The 23,713-nt window shown below is 29.2% G+C and overlaps 1 protein-coding gene across 1 annotated transcript; it reads right to left on the bottom strand.

Moving 5' to 3' along the window:
- Positions 1-671: 671 nt before the first annotated feature.
- On the bottom strand, positions 672-4,353 carry LOC114389408 (abscisic acid receptor PYL9-like). The gene is made up of 3 exons (XM_028350077.1): positions 4,014-4,353; positions 2,336-2,551; positions 672-1,460 (listed from the first exon to the last, which is right to left on the bottom strand). Exons 1-3 carry the CDS (start codon positions 4,137-4,139, stop codon positions 1,245-1,247), a joined length of 558 nt encoding a protein of 185 aa, XP_028205878.1. The 5' UTR covers positions 4,140-4,353; the 3' UTR covers positions 672-1,244.
- Positions 4,354-23,713: the final 19,360 nt, after the last annotated feature.

The raw sequence follows: 23,713 nt of genomic DNA, 5'->3' as shown, positions 1-23,713 counted from the left end.
GATATTCATAAATATTTATGTCAATACATTCAAACATATGAGAAAAAAAAGTACCACGAAAACTTCACTCCCTTGCAATTCCATCCTTATGATTAACACAGCTCTTCACACTTCCCTTTTCAGATTCAATTGAATTTGCAGTTAGAAATGTTATAACAGGCATTCTAATACAAATCCAAAGGACAAAAACAAAATGATCGCATAAGCAATGATCCTGGTATATTGGTAAAATTACTTTTGACCTACGGAACTAGAAACCAAACATGCACTAACCCTTGTATGCGTGTCACGTATGCCCAACTTACATAACACCCCTTTATGCAGTCCCTCCCAAGTTATAGATCAAAGAAGCCACCAGGATTCAAGGATCCACCTATTGCTTTAAACCATTTTTTTTTCTTTTCTTATGAGTAGCATTTTATCTACCCAACAAAGCGACACAAAAAAAAAAAAAAAAAAAGTTCAATTCGGAAGCGCTTGCAATACTTGGAAGAAGACACTATATATCTTTGAAGTTCCTCAAAGTAAGGTGCATGAAGAAACAGTATCTTCAAAGTTCCTCAAAGCATGGTGCATGAAGAAACATAATATCTTAGAAGTTCCTGAAAGTAAGGTGGACGAAGAAAGAGTATCTCTGAAATTCCACAAAACAAGGTGCATGATACCAACCGTGAGCCAGAAGCAAAAATCATTTTAACTGAGTGTTCTGAACATAGTCCTAAACAAGGAGAATATGGAATAGATAACTTACAAAAGCTACACTACTTATTAAAGAAAATAACATGGAAGTATCCACTATTTGGAGTTTCCTTGTGTCAGCACATAAATCTGGCAAAAAGTTGCTACTAAACATGAAACATGAAACATGAAAAACTGAAGAAACTGTCTTTGGTTCAACAAAAATATTTACAAATAACTATAGGTAACACACCATCCACAAAATCCAGAAAGAATATAGCAGGTAAAAACTTCCCCCCTACATCCCTGTGTTTTCATGAGGCCCTGAATCTCATCTTACAAATATTGAAGAAGAGAAACTTAGCTGTTCAAAAGAGTGATTACACAGCTAAAAAGTGCAAGAGGGGTGGTAGGGGGAATGTATCCATGATACAGAGGAAAAAAGTTCCAAAACTTCTGGGAACATGGAAGGTATACTCCAACCAATGTCCACACTTGAACTACGATCAGAGAGCAATGGATCATGTAATTTGTATGAACCCAGCTTCATTCTTCCCTAGACATGCTTAATGGTTGATAGGATCGGTTCGACCTTGCACGGCCATTCTCTCTGAGACATCAGCTAAAGAGCTTAGGTTACACCTGATCAAAGCCTCCACAAAGTAACAAGTTTCATCCCTGGTGTTCCCATCAGGCACATCCACCACAAATGATTCAATCACCATTGTACTGGGTCTCCCATCAATGACCTCCGGATGGACGGTGATTATGGAAGAATAGTTCTGCAAATTCCACATAACATGATTGAGCATTACAGTTGGTGACAGAGCTAGAAAATACATGATTTAGTGACAACATAACAGCATAAGGAATGAATTAACAAACTTAATAGTTAGCATATTCTAAGTGCATATCATCCAAGTTCAAACAAATATCGGCATTTCATCTTGGTAAAACCCTTGCTTTCATCTCGATGATTAAAATAGGCCACAATTACCACAATGAAATGTTGATTTTGGTTAAAGGACATTACCTACTGCACTTATGGTATTGTATCTAAGTTTTGTCAATAAATTTGCTTGATTTGATAAAAATATTCCTCCAATTAATGGTATATTTTGGTAAATGAATAGCCAGCTGCAATAAGTTGGAAAAATAAGGTAATCATCATGCAAATTAAACTGAGAAACCAAGGTTGCAAGACATAACAAATTATAGACCAAACAGAGTACATACCAAGGACAAAATAGGACTCTGCAATCCACAATCCTTACAAACTATTTTATATATACAATACATGATAAAAGAGCTAGTTTTAGGCTTTTTTATATATAGAAAAATCAAATGTAATTATGAAAAGAAAGATCCCCAAAGTTATACCAATTTAACAATATCTTCAAATGCCCGCTTTGTTTCCCATCAGCCAGATTTAATCATTAATAGTTAGCTCTCATGATTTTCTTTTCAAAAGCAGTAGAATTATTAGATTGTATAATTCTTTTCGTTTGTACAGAGAAGAGTGTTTTCAGTTAATAACTCAACACTAACATTTTACATATACAATATTATGATCTCGTAGAAAAGAACAATAATTTGGCTTTCAAGGTCTAATAATACAAAAATAAAAACGAATAAGGAGCAACACAATGGATCATACCCTCAGCCTGTGGTCACCTCCAACTATCCTTATTCCAAGAATGTGCTCCTCATCATCCAGTTGTTCCAACCTCTCAGTACTTGTTGTGGCTGGAAGGCCAGATTTAACATTCACTTCTCTAACGCTTCCAATGCCTAGGTCCCCTTGCATGATACACCTGCTAACAAATGGTTTATATTTCTGAGGTTGATCAAATCTTCTAACCAGCGACCACACCTGAGAAGGGAAATAACCAAACCACATCAAACAATAGTTCATTTTTTCCTTTACATCTACAAAATCCACCAAATAACAAAACATGCCATCACATATACTTATTTCTTCAATTTCAAGACACTGAATCCCAATTGTAATTCCCATAAAAAGAATAAATTTGGAAGATAACTTTGTAAAGTTAAGAATATTACATATTACTTGGTCTACTGAAAACAAGTCTGCAAGAAAAAATCAATTAAAGGGCATTATAGAGATGAGAAACTTGAAATAAGTGAAGAACTCTCATCAGCTGCAAAGCAAAATGTATTGCATAAAAAATCCAGCCGTAAAATTTTCAGAGTTCCTTCTTTTTCCGCTTACACTCACTATAGCCAAAAGAATTGAAACTTAAAACTTGACAAACAAATTCACACACAAAAAAACAAAGAAACAACCAACAATGTCATGGTTTTTGGAGTCATTGAACCGCATCACAACTGAAGTTGCGGTCGATACCGCATTACCGCAGCATGGAGGTTTTGTAGTTACTGCAATTGTTGATGTCAGCACAACTGCATCGGAACTGCAATTGTGGCTGATACCACAGCGACAGAGTTTTTTATGTCAGTGCAACTGCATCACAACTGCAATTGCGGCTGCATCAATCATATTTCTCCACAATTTTCCACAACAGCAAGGATGGTGATGCAGCCGCAGCAGCGACTGCAATTTAAAATCTTGCCAAAACCCAAAAAAAAATTCGCATCTCATGAGCTGAAAAATCAAACTTTTGTAAAATTTGACAAACAAATCCACGCACACACTCAAAACTATGTTTCCCCCAAAACTGATTTCATCACGGTTTTAAAAAACCGCAATTTCAGCCATAACATCATTGTTTTTGGAGTCACTGCAACCGCATCATGACTGAAATTGCGGCCAATACTGTGGCATCAAGCTTTTTGGAATCACTCCAAGACTGCAATTGCTGCGGTCACTGCAACTGTATCACAACTGCAATTGCAGCTGATGGCAGTATCGAGGTTTTTAGAGTCACTGCAACCGCATCCCGACCGCAATTGTGATAGCATCTGATGGTGACAAAACTGCAACCGCAACCACAATTTAAAATCTAGCCAAAAACCCAACAAAAACTAGCATCTAATGAGCTGAAAAATACCAACTTTTGGAACACCCTGACAGAACCAAAATTCTAGAATAACCAATTAACCACCCATCCCCAAGAAAGAGACAAAAAAACAAGAGAAATGCTAATAGTCACGCACCCAGATAACTATACAGAATTGGAAACTCAAAGAACACACCACAAAACAAGCAAAACCTCGCAGATCTCCAAAGAACAAAAAAATAAATAACTTTCTCCCACCACACCACACAAGTCAAACACGCACAATTCAGAAGAAAAACAAAACAAAAAACATGATATTGGTCCAAAAAGTTTAAGATAGAAAAACAAACTAACAAGGTGAACAGGAGCTCTTATGTGTTTAACAAGTGCAGAGGTGCACTGGTTTTCCCTTGGTTCATGTTTGTGATGCCTTCTTATGTACTGTGTCTCAATAGCACCATAAGATTCACCACCATTCATCTTCCGCTCTCTCTCTCTCTCTCTCTCTCTCTCTCTCTCTCACTAACTTCCCTTGATGGTTGGTTGTTGTTTCTGTTTCTCTCTCTCTCTCTCTCTCTCGCACCCTTTTGGCTATAACATTCGGCAGAGGGAACAAGTGGGGAGGGATAAGCTTAAGCTTAGGCTGTGTAGAGAGAGAGAGAGAGAAGAGTTGGTGTAAAAAAGTGTCAACCTTAGCTTAGCTTGGCAGTACATAAAAAATCCATGAATTCACCGACAATGTTTATATTTTATTGTTTTTGTTCAACTATGCTTAGCACACATCAATATCAAAACATTAAGCATATAATGAGTGGGTGTTATTATTTTATCTATCTCATGTTCCCAAATGACCTTTCCCTTTGCCCCACTATTGCCTCTTTAAATAAGTTTGAGACAAAAGGGATCCTCATTCACATTGTGGAACATAGCATGACAATATGATATGATTGGATAATCATATCACTTAAGTAGGTAAATTAAAGGTTTAATCTTTTACATGTATGAAAAAAATATTTGTTATTATAGTAAAAATGAAGCTTATGAATATATATTAATATTTTAAAAAAATATGTTTTTAGCTGCCGACAGAATAATGTTTGAATTGATTTTCAAAAACGCAAGTAAACAGTTAAACTCACGTTTAAATGAGAAAAACGACAAAGAAGCAAGAAAAAGTAGTTTCAGATTGACGCGCTCTTAACTACATAGGAACGTCAATCCAGATATTCTATGAAAGATACCCTGTATTCATAAAAAAAAAATGTTTTTATGAATTTTAAAATGCTATAACGATGGTGTTGTTCATATTTATATGATATGATAATAGATGTAAATGATAGCACCTAATAAAGTACTTTGTTTTGGTATTTCTTTTGTTAGGTTAAAAAATTGGAAAAAAAGAAAGTGCAAGTACAGGTCTAGTGGTGTCACAAAGTGTACAAGGTCTTTTTGGAATCACAGCCAATCTCTTCTGTCCATTTAGGAAATGCAAATGCACTTACTTAAAGTCAAACTACAGAGTGGGATTGACTTAACCTTCAAACAGTTCCCACAATTTTAACAATAGTTAAAAACTTAATTCAAAGAAATGCCAATCGGATTAATTTTCGACATGGACATTTATTAATAAAACAATGGACCATCAACTGAAAAATAGAGCTTTTGATATTTAAAAAAAACTAATTGAAATCATTTCATAAAAAAAAAATAGACAGCATTTTTAGTTTCTTATTGATTGTGTATGTGATATGTCCGTATAGGCATTAATAAAATCTTGAAATATTTAAGTTCTTACTTATAGTTATATTAACTTTATTTAAACACAACATTTATGAAAATGTATTTAATAATATATTGTAATGTTATTTTTGTATTTTAACATATAGTATCACTTAATCTTGTGAATATAATATTAATATACAAATAAATTTTAATATAAAATAATTTATATTAATAATATATTATATGTATAAAATATTAAAATGTATTAAAGTTAAATTATTATATTTTTTAGACTTCAATAGCTATTTTATCTTTATATTTTTGCACTTTTTGGATTTTAGTCACTATGCTTTATTTTTAATCAGTTTTTTGTTTCTTGTTGTTTTAGAGTCAATATTTATTATCCATATCATCAATTTAAAATAAATTAATAAAAACACAATTAATGATAATTGCATTATCACCATTATGTTTAGTTTATCTCAACACAATTAATGATAATTGCATTATCACCATTATTTTTAATCAGTTTTTTTATTTATTTTTGTTGTCACCGCTAAACACGCGTCGTCGAATTTAGAGTTTTTTCAGTAATTTTTATGTTTTTTTATTTTATTTTCTTTTTTATCTTTATATTTTTTCACTCACTATATATGTTTTATTTTTAATCATTTTTGTTCCCTATTATTTAAGAGTCAATATTTATCATTCATATCGTCAATTAAAATAGTTAATAAAAACACAATTAATGATAAATTAGTATGTGTTTAATTTTTTGTTCACCTTACCCTAATTTAGTATGCGTTTAATTTTTTGTAGTGCACCATTAGATGCACATCAAGCTTAAAAGCTACATTACTTCATTATAATAAATTTTTAAATTTTTTTATTTTGCAATTTTATGATGTTGGTCTTATGATTTATTTTTAAACATTTTATTCCTTGTTATTTTAGAGCCAAACTTTATTATTCATATAATAAATAAATAATATCAAAGAAGTTTAATTCAATTTATGAACATGAATATTATAAATTTCTGAGATATTATATTTAATTCTTACAAATAAAAAAAAATATACTTCATTAATGATAAATCACGTCATCACTATCAAGATTATCATCATCTCACTTCACTCTAATTTAGTATGCGATTGATTTTTTTCGTACACCCTTAAACACACATCAGACTTAAAGCTACTTTCAATAGCTTTCACGTTTTTTTATTTTATTTTAACGTAAAAATTGCTCTTGTACATTAATAATGTTGTTCCAAAGCTAAACAAGTTATTAACCTTTTTTTCCCTTTCCCATCTGGCCATATCGCAACCCTTTTTCCTTTCCCATCTCCTATCACACCCATCTTCCATTGGATTTTATGAGTTGAGATTGAAATGCTTGGTATAGCAATGTCTAAATACTTTCTCGTTGAAATCGTTAGTTCAAGAATGCGCTAATCTGTTTGTTGTTAAGCTCATTGATATTGTTGTAGTTGTTGCTATTGGTGGAGTTTACTCTATAATCAAGGTTCATTACATTTACCTATTATTATCCTAAAAATGCTTTGTTTTTCACATTCTTTTGTAAGCATTTAGTGAATCATTTCCATCCTATTTTGATGCGAAATGATCTAAATTGCCATTGAAATCGATTCTCAGTCTGTTTGTCTTATAATTATTATTGATTGAAATACTTGGATTTCAAGATTGAACTTGTGGTTCTTCTCTTAGTAGTGAGAGAGAAAGAAGAGAACAAGTAAAGTGAGAATCAAAAGTTGAAAACTTGCATATAAGTGGAGGAGAAGAGATCCTCTCAATTTGAAAGAAAAAAAAAGAGTTGAGATTCTCATATCTCGTTATTAATTTTGTAAAACCTCCACTTTCAAATAGATATATATTACATCAATAAAAATTTATTAAAAAGCTATAAGATCTCATCTAATAATAATGTCACTAAAAGGATTCATTTTGTAAGTGGAGTGGTAGAGGACAAATGAGAAAGAATGGAGAAAAAGGTTTGGTGGAGAGTTGATAACATGTAAAAAAAAAAACTACATCTAATAATAATATTTTTGTTTTTTTATTTGTTTTAGTAAAAAAATATTTATTTTTACATACCTTATACTTTTTATTCAAATTGAAAGTATTATCGTGCTTTAATTTTGAACACTTTTAGCTATGGCAAAAAAATGATTTATCATACAATCGAGTCGGATCACTTATTTTAAGACAATTTTTCATAAATAGTTGTTAACTTTTTAAAAATAAAATGTATAAATACATAAGTTAAAAAATAATACTTATACATATTAAGTATTTGATGTCGACAAAAGTATCTTTTGGAATTGTTTACTCTACCAAGTTAAAAATAAATTAATTAAAATGCATAAAACTAACTTTCTGTATTTCATCACAATTAAAAATAACTAATAATAGTGTTTTAGTATTATATATTTTCATTAACTTTAGAAATTAAAATAATCCAAATGCATCCTACACATCAAATCAGATTTTGGCATATAACTAATTATTGGAATTGGGGTGTCCACTGTATATCCACTTGGGCGTGCAATAAATGCATTATCTATCTACAAATTATAAATTCGTATTTTACTTTTTAAGAAAAGGCAGGAACACAAAAAATTAAAGTGACCCATTTTAATAAGATTCTTATTATTTGTAATTTTTCACAATGGTTTTGTCACCATCCATCTAAGGTCACTGATATATATTTATTCTCTTTTAAAAATATTTGATAAAAACTCAGTGTGATATTCAACATAAAAAAAGAGTAAAAAGAAAAAAATATAAATATGATAAGGTTTATAATATGATAAAAAGAGAAAAATAAAAATAAATATTGATGAAGTATAATTTATATATTATTACTTTTTTTTTTACAAGAACGCTATTTATTCTTCATGCATGTTTCTTGAAGGTATATGCCGCAGCATCTTTCTTTCCTAAAACTTGTGCAAGTAAGATGTGCCCCTTAAGAAAAAGACAAAGCTGCACCAATCAATCTACTTTGTAAATCCTTTTCAAGGCATCTGATAGAAGGTTTTAGAAGGAAAAAGATATATGAAAGCTAAAATTTTCATTTTCAATTAAGAAGTTAATGTAACATTTATAAAAGTGATTAAAAGATTTTATTTTAATTTGTTTACAGAAAGATTTATAAGTTAAGAAATATTTAAAATTATATTTTTTATCAGAACTTTTTATTTCAAACATTCCGTATGGTTTAATGTAAAAACCAATTAATAAGTTGTTTTTGGCTACATTATATTTTTGGTAGTTTTTGGCAGCATTATAAAAAAATCATTATTAAAAATATTTTAATTGTTAGAATTATTTTGCAGCATAATTTTGAATAGTCTATTTGTTAGTTATCAACATTCAACATTCTAAAAGAGAGAATTTTTTTTGAAAATTAATTACAAGAGTTTATATTTTTATATATAAATTCTTTGAGTAATGGTAAAATTTGAATGGCCTATTTTATTAGAGCCATACAATTTCAGTCGCATCATAAGAAACAAACGCATTGGCATTTCGTAAATTATTTATGAAAACCAAGACCAAGTAATTATTAATCTTTTTTTTTCTTTTTTTGACAAAAGACCAAGTCATTAATCGATATCATCATATTAACAAGCAAATATCATGAGTACATATCACTAAAATAATTAAGTTAAAAAAACCATCCAATTTTTAAAAAGTGAACAAGTTAAAAAAGTATTGTAAGGAAAATGTCCGTGGCAAAAAGTTTTCATGCACTTTTACTTCAAGTCAAAACATTTGTCCCAAAATATATTTAATTTTTTAATACTTTTAACAACAACAAAAAAATTCATAAATGACTCCAAAAATATGTCGAATTTCTAATAAAAATGACTTCACAGCAAAAAGTTTTTCTTTTCTTGATGCATCACAATGCCTCTGAAAAATGAAGTTTTATTTTGTTATTTTGTGTACCATTCAAATTAAAACAAATACTTTATTAGTTTATGATAAAATTTCAGTCAACATTCAACAAATCATAGGTAGTTTTCAACAATATTTCTCTGAAAACCTCCTTTATCCGTGTCCCTTTCCCACCATGTTTATCTCAAAACTTTATCTTTTTCACAAAAAATGTTAGACTTAAGCATTTGACCCAAATCCTATACCTTCAAATCTAACTTTGTGCTACGAAGATATATCCAATTCAATATTGTTAAGGAAAAGGACCCATTCGGATAATAAAAGAAAAAAGAACATTGCTGACCGTTGAAGTTAGAACGTTGTGAAACTTTTTCTTCTCTAGTTATTCATTTCATAACCCGCTTTGGTTATATTCATATTAAATGATGTTCATCTATAAGTAGTAGTCCCTTTTATCAGTTGAAAAGAAAAAGGAAGATAACTTCAATGATATTTTATAGACTCTTCTGTTATTTAATTTATTCCAAAAGGCACAAAACCCTTCCATAAAATGTTACATTTCGATCGAATAGAGGACGAGAAACCATCATGACCTTGCATGTAGAATTTTATAAAGCCACGTATGATCACAAGATGAATTTTAGTTTCTCTCGTAAATTCATTCATTCTATCAATATTTTTTTTGTAAAGAAAACACATGCATGTATCTTTTTTCTTGATAGGCAAGATGTTCGAATAAGACAATATTATTATATACGATAAAAAAATTCTTCCAGATATTAAATGTAATTTTGTATTCAAAATTTAAATCTAAAACATCTGATTAAGTTAAAATCATCAGATTAATTGATCTACACAAATGGTAGTCAAGTAAGATTATTAGATATAACAAATAACCTTCAATAAATATTTAGCTCTATTACATGTTTAAAATTGAAACTAAAAGTATTGATAAAAAATAAAATAATTTCACTTCAATTCAATTGATCTCCTCAGCAAAGAGCAAAGATATCATTTATTAATTCAGTTTATAGAATCCACCGAGCAAGGCTTGGAAATTATTTGTTTTACTCATCCCATCCATTTTGCTAAAATGAAATGACCTTTTTGATCAGTCACTTGGGGGGACAAACTTTTGTCCAACCCCGTGGCTATTGGAACAAGTGGATATAACACGACAAATTTGCTATAAAAATAAAAATATGGAATTGGTACTCACTTTAATATCGTACCCAATTTTTTTTCTCAATTTTAAAAACCATGTTGGATGTCAAAGTTGCTACTGCTGGCTTAGATCCTATTCCAAGTTTAGAATCGAAGTCGATCTTATCACCTGCTGCATTAAAATAATTAAAATCGCAGTTAATTATTCGTACGTCTGAAATTTAATTTACAGCTCTTTTTATTTTTTTGTATAGTATTATTGTTGGATTTGAGTAAGATCACGAGTGCTAAAGCTCTTTTATTGAGTATTCAATGCAGATGTTTATTGAATATTTGAATTCGAAGCCACTTAAATTGGGATGATTACATCTCTTATATATAGTTAATGATGAATTAGTTATTAATTAACTGTATATCAATTAATTAATAACAAATAACTTGTCTTTTCTTTTAAAAAATGTTATTATTGTGGACTAATTGATATATATATATATTAATCATTAACTTAGTGTTGCTGCTCCCTCCATGGCGTGTGAATAGTCACTACACTTTTCTATTTGGAAAGTTACCAAGTTTTTTTTTTTTTATCAGCAATTATAATTTGCATCATAAAAAACTCACAAGAAGTGCAAAAACAGTACATAAAGCGTCTGAAACCTACAAATTAGAGGTTCAACAACAATACCCAAACTCTCACCCAATGAGGGTACTTACCATCTCCTATAACCTTTATATATAAAATTATAAACCATAAACAAAGAGGGATATAGGTAGGTTCTCTTTTCTCAATGTGCTTTCCTAATTTTGAGGCTGACTTAAAGTCTTCGTAGATACTCCATGCTACTACCATTTGATTGACTTGAAGCTCTCCAACTGAACAAGGCATCGGTTAGAACAGTTACCACGACTAGTACATATTGAACATGTGAGATATTCTTTAAAATTTGAGTAGCACGCAATAGATGAACACTTTTTTTTTTTTTATAACAAATGCTTCTATTTGATATATTTTTCCTTTATATTTTTTTCTTTTAAAGTTTTTGCGTAGAAATTAAAAAATATAATAAATTTTCTTATCATAATAAAATAGTTATGAGCTTCATATTTTATCATTTTTTATTTCATAATAAATACGTATGAATAAATTAATTGAAGATTGGATGAAAAGTAATCGTATAATTGAAAAAAAAAAGTAATTAATATAATCTTAAACTTTATAACAGATAAATAAAAGCAATTTTTTTTTCAAAAAATCAACAATTAAAAGGAACAGATAGAGGATAAAGGAGATTTCCAGGAATATTTTTCAAATAAATGGTAAAAGTGTTTAACAAAAAGTGAACAGTATAATTGAATATTCTTGTTATATTAGTTAGAAAAAAATATGTTTTAGCTCATATACTTTCAGTTAAATGTGGTAAAAGTCTTTATATTTTTATATCAATGAATTTGATCCTCAAACTTAAAAAAAAAACATGAGTTTAGTCCTATCACTCTAAGAAATCATCATGTTTTTAAGGTTGGGAGAGGCTAAATTCATAAAAAAATTTAAGAAAAATGAAGACCAAATTCACTAAAACGAAAATATAAAAAAAAACCTTGACCACATTTGATGAAAGTATAAGGACTAAAAAGTATTTTCTAATAACTATTGAATTTAATAATTATGCACCAACCTTATATAATTTTCTTTTATTTTATTTTTCTGTTTAACTCATAGGCCGGTTGTTTAACCACGATCTATGTGGGGATGCAAATGAAGAAAATAAAGATAATTTATTTTGCGTACCAATCTAGCCCAACTCATTAAAAATGCAGATAAATGCAAACGAAATTTAAACAGTCTGATTGATCTATTTACCTAACTGTAATTGCTAGCATTATTCTTTTTTTTATTACTCTAGCATTATACAGGTCAACAATAAAATAAATTTTAATCAACAAATATATTTCTTGAGAGTTTGCGAAGAAAAACTTTCAAATGTCTACATTTCTGTTTTTGTACTTTAGTTATATTTATGGGTATTCATGCAATTCATTAAAAACTTGTTAGTTTTAGTATTAAAATAATTTTATTCATTTTTTTATAATTTGTTACATAAAACATTTTCTAATTATGATTATAAACATTGTTCTATAGATATGAGTTTAGATAAAAAAAAAAAAAAAAACCTTAAAGATACATTTAGATTAAGATACTCCAATACCTTATATAAATTATCCATTATCACCCTCTACACGAGCTACGGAGTTTCAAGGGAAATAATATATATATATATATATATAGATTTTCTTTCTTTTTCTATTTCCATTTAATTTTCCCCTCCCTATTTCGAGATGCTATCCAAGTGCACCGTATGCAAAGTATTAACTTTTGCTTCAAAGAATCAATCCTATGGATCAAGAGTCACGTGGAGCTGCCTTATTCTTCTGAGAACATAGACCAACCTCTAGAGTAAACCTAAAGTGCAAGCTAGGGCACCATAGATTCTTTTTATGGCGCCAAGTGGAAGCTGGGCTAGGTCCAACAATGTGTGGTTAGTAGCTTGTTCTTAGGGTTCCAAAGCTAGAGGTAGAGGACCATGTTGTCTTTGTCTGAGTGGGCTGTAAGATATTTGAGTCATGTCCAATGTTCCAATCTTATTTCCTACCTCCTAAGAAAGCATTTTTTTTTTTCAGTTCCACCATGTTAAAGTGATCAAGTCAATTATAGCATTTGAGGCAATATTTTAAGGTAGTCACGAAAGATTGGTATAAATGGTGGGCCCAAAACCTAACATGAGCTCCTAAAAGGACGGCTAGGAATCCCCCTCCCATCCCTAAACTATATAGATGGAGGTTTATGATTAACTTTACACTGCGTTTGGTAAGGATGTGTGAAACGAAATGAAAAGTAAGGTTGTTTAACTGAGATGAAAAATAGTGTAGAAAATATGAAATACTTGAATTAAAGTGATTAAGTAAGTAAGAATCTTTGGTGAAGGTGTTGTTATACTGTTTATACAATGTCCTTTTGCTACTCGGATTTGGAATTGGCTGGAAAGCAAAATCCTTGATCATTCTTTTGATCCCTCTTCTTAATATCTGCTATAACTAGCTAGTGAAGCCCGCATCTGAAAGTGACAGGACTTGGTGTGATCTTAAACACTTTTGGGATGATCAAATGAGGTTTCAGAATAAATTAAAGTTATATCTTTTCAGCAGGTCACAAATTAACTTGATTACAACTCATACAAACCTTGTTGGCAATCTATCTACTAGGCATATGACTTTATCCATGATCGATTTCCAAACTCTTCAATCTTTCCATGTCACGGGGAAACCTGGTCCAACTCCTAAAATCAAACCAGTTAATACAAATGGTGCAACTCATGTATCTCTTGGATTTGCAGCTTGTGGTGGAAATTTCACGGATTCTTTAGGAGCTGCATTGGGTTGTTTTGCAGTTAATGTTGGCATAGCTACTGTCCTTCACGCTGAAATTTCGACAACTAACTATTCATGCAATTGAGTTAGCTCATACCAAGGGTTAGTGAAAATTGTGGCTCGAATCTGCCTCTCAAACTCTTGTTTCAGCCTTCAAATCTCCCCCTATTGTCTATTGGGAACTTAAAAACAGGTGGAACAACAATTTTGTTTTGATTAGTAATTAGTAACATGCAATTTACTATTTCTTATATTTTTCTAGAAGAAAACTCTCGTACATATAGCTTAGCTACACATGACTTGTACAGAGTTTTGTTTGGTGGTATACAATTCGAACTTTTGTCAGAGATCACTTTTATAAGAAAAGAGTAGACATTTCTAACTATAGGTTTACATAACTCTTGTTTGTCATGGATTTTGGTTCTTGTCTCCCATGCTTTGTTTTCTTTATTTTTTTTATACATATGATATTCTTCAGTGTGTGACATGCAAACATAGTTGGAAAGTCTGCTGCCATTAATTTGCTCTGCATGTTTTGTTTTGCTTGAAAAAAGTAAGAAACAAAATCATTAACAAATTTTTCATCTTGCCCCCTCAAAAAAATAACATTTTGGTGTCTCTTTTGATACGAAATTTTTTTATATAAAATATATAGTTTATAAGAAAATAGTTAGTAAATTACTTCAAAAAAATTATAATATCTGGTTTATTTTTATTTTTTTAATAATCATCTCATGAAAAAAATTAATAATTAACATGATTAATTTTAACAAAATACACACAATATCTTAAAAAGCATTATATACAATAAATTATAAGTTGATAAAAACTTTGTTTCTTAATTTTACCCTTTTACTGGAAAGTGCATGTGATAGACTCTTTCATGATTTTCAATGCAACATTTTTAATAAATTTTTTTTTATGATTTCTTAATTAATATATTAATGACACTGGTTAGCATGACTCTTAGAATTAGTTTTAAGTAATTATTTTGTATTGGAGATAAAGCTTGGTGAAATTTATGTTTTAAATATGACTATATTTGACAAAAGTAATTAAAAAGCTTGTTGAAAGTTTGTAATTTATAATTGAAAGTTATTAAGTTGACTTATTGAAATATAAATGTTTGATAAAATTATTTACTGAAATAATTGATAAAAATAAAATAATAAAATTAAATAAACATATTTATATTATATTCTTATATAATTTTTAATTTTTTTATGTTAATTAGTAAAATAAAATACACATATCATCTATCGATAACAATATCTTGATGTAATGCTGAAATAATAAAATAAATATTGTAAATATTATAATGGTTAAACATTGTAATATAAAAATATCCAAATAATAAGAATAAAATAAATAAAAATAAATTTATTATCTATCATTATCAATATGTGATTAAAGAGTAAAAAAAAGAATAAAGAAGAAAACAAAAAATATATAATAAAATGATATCTTTTTATGTTGAAAAGAGTAAAAAAATAAATTTAACAAATATTTTAAGAATAAATAGAAGAATAAAATATAAAAGTTAGAAATTAATATTTTTTAAAATGCTACTTAAAATAATGAATTAAAAACAATGTAGACTACTGCAAAATTATTTACCAAATATTTTTAATAAAATTAAATAAAATATTCAATTAATAAATAAATAAAAGTAGCTAACGTTGCATGTCAAACATTCTATATTCTCTCTGTAGACCACACGTTCGTATCTCAAAAGAGAACCCCGTTGTCACCTGCAAACAAATTAAGGACCATATCCATAATGGTCCCCGTTCAACTACCCTTTCCCACAACTCCAACTTTCAACCATGAAGATTAAATTGATTTGCTATCATTTCAAACTTCAGTTTTTGGGTTAATATTTTGGCCCAACCTTTTGCTAACCTCTTTGTCTATGTTAGGTGGGCATGCCCCAATAGAAATTCAGAGTTAACCAAATTGCCACACATAATGAAATTATGTTTCCACTCAATTAATGCTCCTGAAAAGACCCAATAAAAAGAATTTAACGTTTGTATAAGTTACATGATTTTATTATAGTATATATGGCATGGCAAAAAAAAAAACATATATATCCAACTATGAACTGCCAAGTGTTCCAACAAAGCACAGCATAAAAATCCATTGCTATCTATGCATAGGAGAAATCAGAGAGCAATTTATGTAAAGGATATCTTACGTAATCCCATTGGACAATTCAAGTTTATGTTGTTTGCGACAAAATAATGCTATAGTACAACTTTTATTCCACTGGAACATACCAAAGTGGAGCAATTTTATTGGATCATATACAAAACTGGATGAGATATGATGAATTAGAGTTTCTAGAATATATAGATTGAAGAGCAATAAAAGGTGTTTCTTTTATTTTCAAGCAGAATTACTATTCAGACCTTTTTTAAGAGCAAGTCTTTTCCTGTTTGATGCTTTTCATCTTTAATGTACTTGTGCGATATTAATTGGAATGATGATAATATATATAATATTACATCAATGCTTATTATTATTGTTTATTCTTTTTATCGTATTATATTATTTATTGTAATTTTTTTTCTTCTCTAAGTGTTACCTAATATTTAGTGTCTAATAAATTCTTTCCTATTAATTTCACTCAACACAAGACGTTACAGCTACCAAAAATAACAGGAAAAAAAGGGAAACATATTTCACTTGTTTTTTTTTGCACCTGATTTTAGTAGAATGATTCATCTGGGGCAGGGTGAAACTGGACTGAAAGGATGTCCTGAAATCCAAATAGGAAATTTACGAAGAAAACAAAGTTTGTGTAATGTCCTTATTGTATCTACCAAAGGCATTCTAATGATCAAACTAGAAGTGATATTATGAATTTGGTTTGTGTACAAATTGATGTTCGGTGTATTTTAGAAGGTTACATAGTGATAACCGTTAATTGAAAAAATAATAATTGATTTAGTTCCTCTAAGTATATATGTGTACATATTGTAATTTTCAACGTATTCTTTATACTTTATTTTTTAAACTGTACCCTACACTTCACATAACCCAAAATTCAGTATTAGGAAGCAAATATGCGTGAGGGAAGATTCGTAATGGGTGGAATGGTGGATACTTGCTCAATAAATTGCTCGAGGTAATGATTAACAGAAAATTTGATTCGTTGATATAACAGGAAATTTAGTACAATCTAGCACGTAACACTAGTGAAAAGTTATGACTAATATGTTAATTCAGGTTATTTAGCAGTTTCATACTCCAAATTTACATTTCCTGTTTTTTAAGTTTTAATTAGATTCATTCGTCTATAGTGTACCTTAGCAAGAGTATATAAAATAATGAAAATGATAGCAATGCATGCAGCCAAACTCATGCATGTGAGTATATAAAGAAATTCAAATTGGCTTTGTCAAATTCCCTATCAACCTTTTTGGATTAACATATCAAAGGTTGTATCCATGGCGAATAAGGTTTAATTAATTTGTATTGTAGTGATAACCAATTAATTTAAATCTACTTTACCATAGACCTATTAGAAAGAAAGAAAGAAAAAAAAAAAAAGACGAGGGGTAAAAGGGTGGGAAGACCTATAATTTATCAACAAAATTGGATAGGGACCCCGTTAGAAATAAGTGTTTGGTAAGAACTCAAATCCTTATCTTAACTGCAAAAAAAGATTGTTGGACCACTCCTATTTTGTGCTTTAATTGCATAAAGTTAATCAATATTTACAAGATATTTAAGGCATGTAACAATATAGTCACATCAAATGTGAGAAGTTTTCAAAGGTGTTTGCTTTTGATAGGATCATTTTGCAAAAATCCGTAGTCAATTATATCATAGATCTCATGATAGCATACAGGAAATTTAGCTCTTCTTTTGAACTCTTTAGGGTACATACTTAGCTATCAATGGTAATTCTTGTGGAGATTCCAAGCGTGCTGTATGTTCGTTGTTTTCTCCAATTGACATTTGAAAAAGAAAAAAAAAATCCACTAGAACAACCTAACTGCTTTCTTTAGAGGGTATATTAGTACTTTGGTTAATTTGCTTTCGGATGGATTTATCCAAAGTAGGTGCTTATAACTTATAAGAGAGATATTGCTTGTCTTTTACAAGAAATATGAGTCAACAGAAGAAAAAAAAAAAGTTAGTAGTAAGCAAATATTTGACTGAAGATAATGTACTGACTAAAAAGCTTAATTATAGAATCTTTAGGATAAGTGAATATGGCACTAGACTGACTCTGACTTTAGAAGAAGAAAACTATTTTTTTTGCGTAATGTTCAAAAGTGGTATATATAATTGGAGTTTTTGTGGTCCTAAAATGTCGAGCCATTGACGGGTATAAGCTGTTGGTTGGTATATCTTCACAGATAAAAATGTGAGACTTATCTTTTGATCAGGACAATAATAAAGCAATGTATATAAAGTCTTTTTTTTTTTTAGAGATAACCTTAATATTTGATTTCTTAAATTGTAAATAGAATTTATAACCAACTATTATTAGATAATTCTTTATATAAAAAATAAGGTAGTTTGGGGACACTCTCTTTTGATTAAATTGAAGGTAATTTTGTAATTTATATTTTAAAGAAATTTAATTAGAAAATATGACACTAAAAATATTTTTAATTTATGAATTATCATATTATCCATAACTATTAAGATGATATATAGTATCCACTTTTCGTTTCCATAATTTTGAATTATTTTCCGTTAATTAATATTATTAGCATTTATTTGCATCTTTCTTATTTTCGAGGTTATATATCTTTTACGAATGCACAAAACATTTTATCATTAAATGATTTATTATGCTTTACAGTTAGCATGGAATCATGGATTTAGGAACATGATTTGTTAATCTAACTCCGAGTTAGCAGTCAAAATATGGGCCTTCAGTAGTCGCAACGCATTCCTCTTCCAAAGTAATCGAATGGTGTTGCAAATCAAAATAACTTAGGGTTGGGCCAATTAAAAACTCCATCAAGTCACGATCCAATCCAGTAGAATGACCCATCCATTCAAATGAAACAATTACTTAATGCAACCCATTCTCTAGGAGTGTTCAATTGTCTGACTCACGAACCCAATTAATTTTTTTTTTAAGCATTTGGATCAAATCCTATCCAACCCAATTAAATTTGGTATTCAATAAATAAATTGGATAATGGATTTTGTATTTCAGGCCATTGACCCAACCCAACCAGAAGATGTATATTATCTTATTAATAATAATAATAATATACACAAAATCAATTATTTCCAAATGAGAGAATTTTTTCTGAATTTTATTGGTTTCAAAATGAGATGACTTTTTTTGCAATTAACATATTGATCGATCCAAATCCCAATCAAACCAACCAATTTGATTTATTTTTTAAAACATTGATCTATATTGAAGGCGAGTTTTCAGTATTGATATGCCTTTCTTGGATTATAGTTTAATAATAATAAAATTGTTATATCTATAACTTAAAACTATGATTAAAGATAAATTATATATATATATATATAAATTAAAGATAAATTATTTTTTACTGTGATAAATATTATAATTAGTATTTTTTAAAAATTATTTATAGACAAATATATAATATGACCCTGTTTAATATCTATGGACAAATATACTTTTTTCATTTGTTTACAATATTTTATTCCAATGATATTTTGTTTTAATTTTTAGAGTTGTATGGTTTGACTTTAAATATTATTAAGATTAGGAGTATTTAGACGTCTAGTATTGGGGGTTAGGACTTTAAGGTAATATTTTCACTGCTTTAAATATAATGGACATCTAGTATTCGAAGTTAAGACCACTAGTTCTTAAGGTAATAATTTCACTAGTTTAAATATAATGGTTGTCTAGGAGAGGAACTATTGGATATTTAACAAACATGTAAAATGTGTGCCTTATTTATTTGCATTGTTTTTGTTACATGTCTACAAGGAGTGTGGTGTGACATTATGGTTGTTCAACATTGCACTGTTTAACAATTGTCTAGCATTGGATCTTATGGTTGTCCAAGTCCAACAAATTACATTATTTTTAGTTTTACTTTGTAATAGACTATTAGTGTCTGTTGTCCAACAAATTGCCTTATTGCTTTTAGTTTTATTTTGTATCAATTTTATTTTATATCACCATTGTTGGATGTGTGAAGTACTTCACATGAGAATTACCTCAAAGTGATGAGATATATTATGACATGGACAAATTGATTATGGATATGAAAGATGTTAGTTATATAAGCCACAAAATAATTAAAATTTTTAAAAAAGTCCATTTGAGATTAATATGTACATATTATTCAATTTGTTTTTATTTTTGCACAATTTATTCAAATTTAAATTTTTTAAAACGTTGTGATCCAATTGACCTCAACCCATTCTTGACCAAGTTGATTTGGGTTGGGTTTGATAGAAAATTTCTCAAACCCAACATAATCTAACCCGAAATTTTATTAGATTTGGTGACGGTTTAGTCAATAGTCCAACCTAACCGTGTACACCCCTACTATTTGCTTGGTACACCTTCAAAATTCCTAATATTTCTTTTTTACCATTCTTTTCCCTAGCAAACCTAGTTGCTTCTCTCCCGAACCTCCATGACCACTACACCCAACCTCATAACACTATTATCACACCAAACCCGCCATTGTGTTGCCACTCAACCACCCATTGTCGCCATGCACATCACTATGAATCATGAAACTCAACAATACATCAAACTCACATTGTGCGTCCATACAGTTATAGATTAAATAGCCTGTAAAACATTTGTATTACAAATTACTCAATTCATAATACATGGATTGAGTAATTTGTATTATATTTTGTATTATGGATTACTTAATCCATAATATATTTTATGTATTACATATTACTCAAGCAATCCATAATACAAAATACATTACAAATTACTCAATTGATAACTATAAGAAAATAGTGTGACGTCAAGGCTTGTGGATCACATTGATGTATGTGACAATGGTGGATGATTGGGTGGTGGCTCTATGGTGGGTTTGGTGTCGAGGTGGAGGTGGTGTTGGGTGGTTGTGACTCAGCACTATACACGGCAACAACCCCTCCCACCACCACCACGACCATTGTAGAAAGAGATCGCTGCTCCACCCCACAACCTTTCTCCCTATTCACCTTCCTCTTCAACATCCACAATAACCACCATCTTTTACCCAAACACCACCACCAGTCACCACTTATTCCAACCATAACCAAACCAGCTCGTGCCTCCACCAAACCCAACGCACCACCACCACCTTTCTATGGTGGTTGTCGTGGTAGTGCAGAAATGATCATGGTGGTCACCAACTATGAAGGAGGTAAGGGGCTGTGTAAAGGCCAAAAGGGGTTGCGTAAAAAAGATCTTGTGCAGAGAGTATATGGTATGATCCTAAGGATGAGATGAATCTAATAGTTATTAAACATGATTCATTTTAGACCATCTAAGAAGACGATACATGCTAGCAAATAATAAACTGTTGCATTTATCTTTTTAAGTTCAAATAATAAACTTTGTTCCATGATGAAATCTTTAATTTCCTTTATATATATTTGACTTGTATTTCACTTATCATTCAACAAAATCAGATCTTTAATTTTTTCTATATGTCAAACATTCTTATACTAAAACACAAAAACAAAAATCATGCATCCTCATTATGGAATGAATCTCTCTTATTTGCTTTCTCATCTTTTTCCCATTCTTTCTCATTTTCATAATTTATTAATTATTTTTCTTCCAAATAATTTTATAATCAAATTAATAATTAATTAGTTAATAGTAATACTAAAATAGAAAGTATCGGTTACAATTAAAGATCAGGGAGACTCTTATCAAGGACCAGGGGCGGACCCAGACTCTTATGGCAGGACACCAACTATAAAAATTAAAATTCATATAGAAAAAATATATAATAAATTTGTATATATAAAATATTCATAAATTGATATTTCAAAATGTTAATTACATTAATAATCCATCAAATTATGGAACATCTTCCTGCATCTCATGAAAATCTTCTATAATTTATACTAAATTTTTAAACAAATTTATTTTTAATGTATACTAAAAAACAATCCGTCAATATTTCATCCTTCATCTTCTTGGGAAGGATATGCATAGCTGAGAAAGATCACTCTGCCGTCTTGTTGTGAATTTGGAAATTATAACAATTTACTGTCACTTCAATGACACTTTGAGAAATAAGGACTAATTATATAATAACTCTAAAATTAATAAAATGTAATATTCATATAAGATTTATTTATAAAAAATAAAATTACTATTGATTTTATAATTTTAGAAGCATAGAGATAAAAACTAACCATAAAATAACAAAAATCTGATAACGTAATATTTAAATAAAACTTCTTGAAAAAAAATAAGATTGTTATTGATTTTACAATTTTTAAAAATTTCAAGGGATAAAAATAGTCATATGATGACTAAAATTAATAAAATATGATCTTCAGGTCAGATTTATTTTTAAAAGATAAAATTACTATTAATTTTATAATTTAAGAAAGTCAAGAATAAAAACTTATTGTATACAATAGTAATTAAAATTTGATAAATATAACATTTAAATAAGATTGCTATTGATTTGATAAATATAATAACTATAATTTAGTCCAATATATTTTTAGATCAGATTTCCTTATAAAAAAATAATAATCTATTTTCATAGACAAATTTGATACCAATCTCACACTGCTGCTTCTCCACTATGATTATACAAGACAATAAACAATAAAATAAGATCAATCTATAACCATCCAGGAGCCTAACTTGAAGTTGATATTTGATATAAGAGCCATATGTAAAACTCAAATTCAAACTTCCATAAAACATTAAAACATAACCGAATAATACATTAAATGTAAAATTTAGAAAAAAATCAAGGGGGCAAGGTCCATCGGTTGAACTTCAGTCCGTTCCAGTTAAAGACTCTTTAGCCAATCAAATTATGTGTTTGATTTCACATTTCGGATGTGATTGTACACATTTCTAATGTGACCTTTACAAGATAATACTTATAATGTATGTTTGATTGTAAATATGTAATGTGGATTTTTATGTCCAGGTTAATGCTCTATGTGATAACTTTGACGTATTTTTTAGAATGGACATGCACTAAAATAAAAAGAATTAGTTATTGTGAATAAATAATTAAAAAAAAAACTATTTAGCCAATCTAATGGCATGTTTGGTTCCACATTTTCATGTGATTTTTCACATTTCGGATGTGATTTTTAGGAAGTTAATAATTATAATACGTGTTTGGTTGTAAATGTGCAGTCCGATTTTTTATGCACAAGTTAATGCTCGGTGTGATAGTTTTCACATATTTTCCAATAATGGACGTGCATTAAAATAGAAAGTATTAGTTATTGTAAATGAAAAACTCTTAGTCAATTAAATAACGTTTTGATTCCACGTTTCATATGTGATTTTTCGTGTTTCTAATGTAATTTTCAGAAGTTAATAGTTACGATATGTGTTTGGTTGTAAATGTGCAATGTAAATTTCTGATTTCATGTTAATGTTTTGTGTGTTAACTTTCATGTATTTTTAAAATGAATGTGTACTAAAATAGAAAATATTAGTTACTAGTAATGAAGAACTCTTTAGTAAATCTAATAGTGTGTTGTTTAATTCCACATTTCATATGTGATTTTTCATGCCTTGGATGTAATTTTCATATGTTAATAGTTATAATGTGTGTTATTGTGAATATGCAATGTGAATTTCTACGTCTAGGTCAACGCTCCATATGATATCTTTCACATATTTTTCAA

The sequence above is a fragment of the Glycine soja genome, chromosome 16, assembly GCF_004193775.1.
Source record: "Glycine soja cultivar W05 chromosome 16, ASM419377v2, whole genome shotgun sequence".
In the NCBI taxonomy this organism is placed as follows: domain Eukaryota; kingdom Viridiplantae; phylum Streptophyta; class Magnoliopsida; order Fabales; family Fabaceae; genus Glycine; species Glycine soja.
This window is presented reverse-complemented; position numbering and strand designations above follow the sequence as displayed.

Coding starts and splice junctions, on each gene's coding strand:
- LOC114389408 (XM_028350077.1), bottom strand. CDS start 4,139: ATGAATGGTGGTGAATCTTATGGTGCTATTGAGACACAGTACATAAGA. Junction 2,552..4,013: donor TAAGAGCTCCTGTTCACCTT/GTTAGTTTGTTT, acceptor TTCCCTTCTCAG/GTGTGGTCGCTGGTTAGAAG. Junction 1,461..2,335: donor GAGGTGACCACAGGCTGAGG/GTATGATCCATT, acceptor TGGAATTTGCAG/AACTATTCTTCCATAATCAC.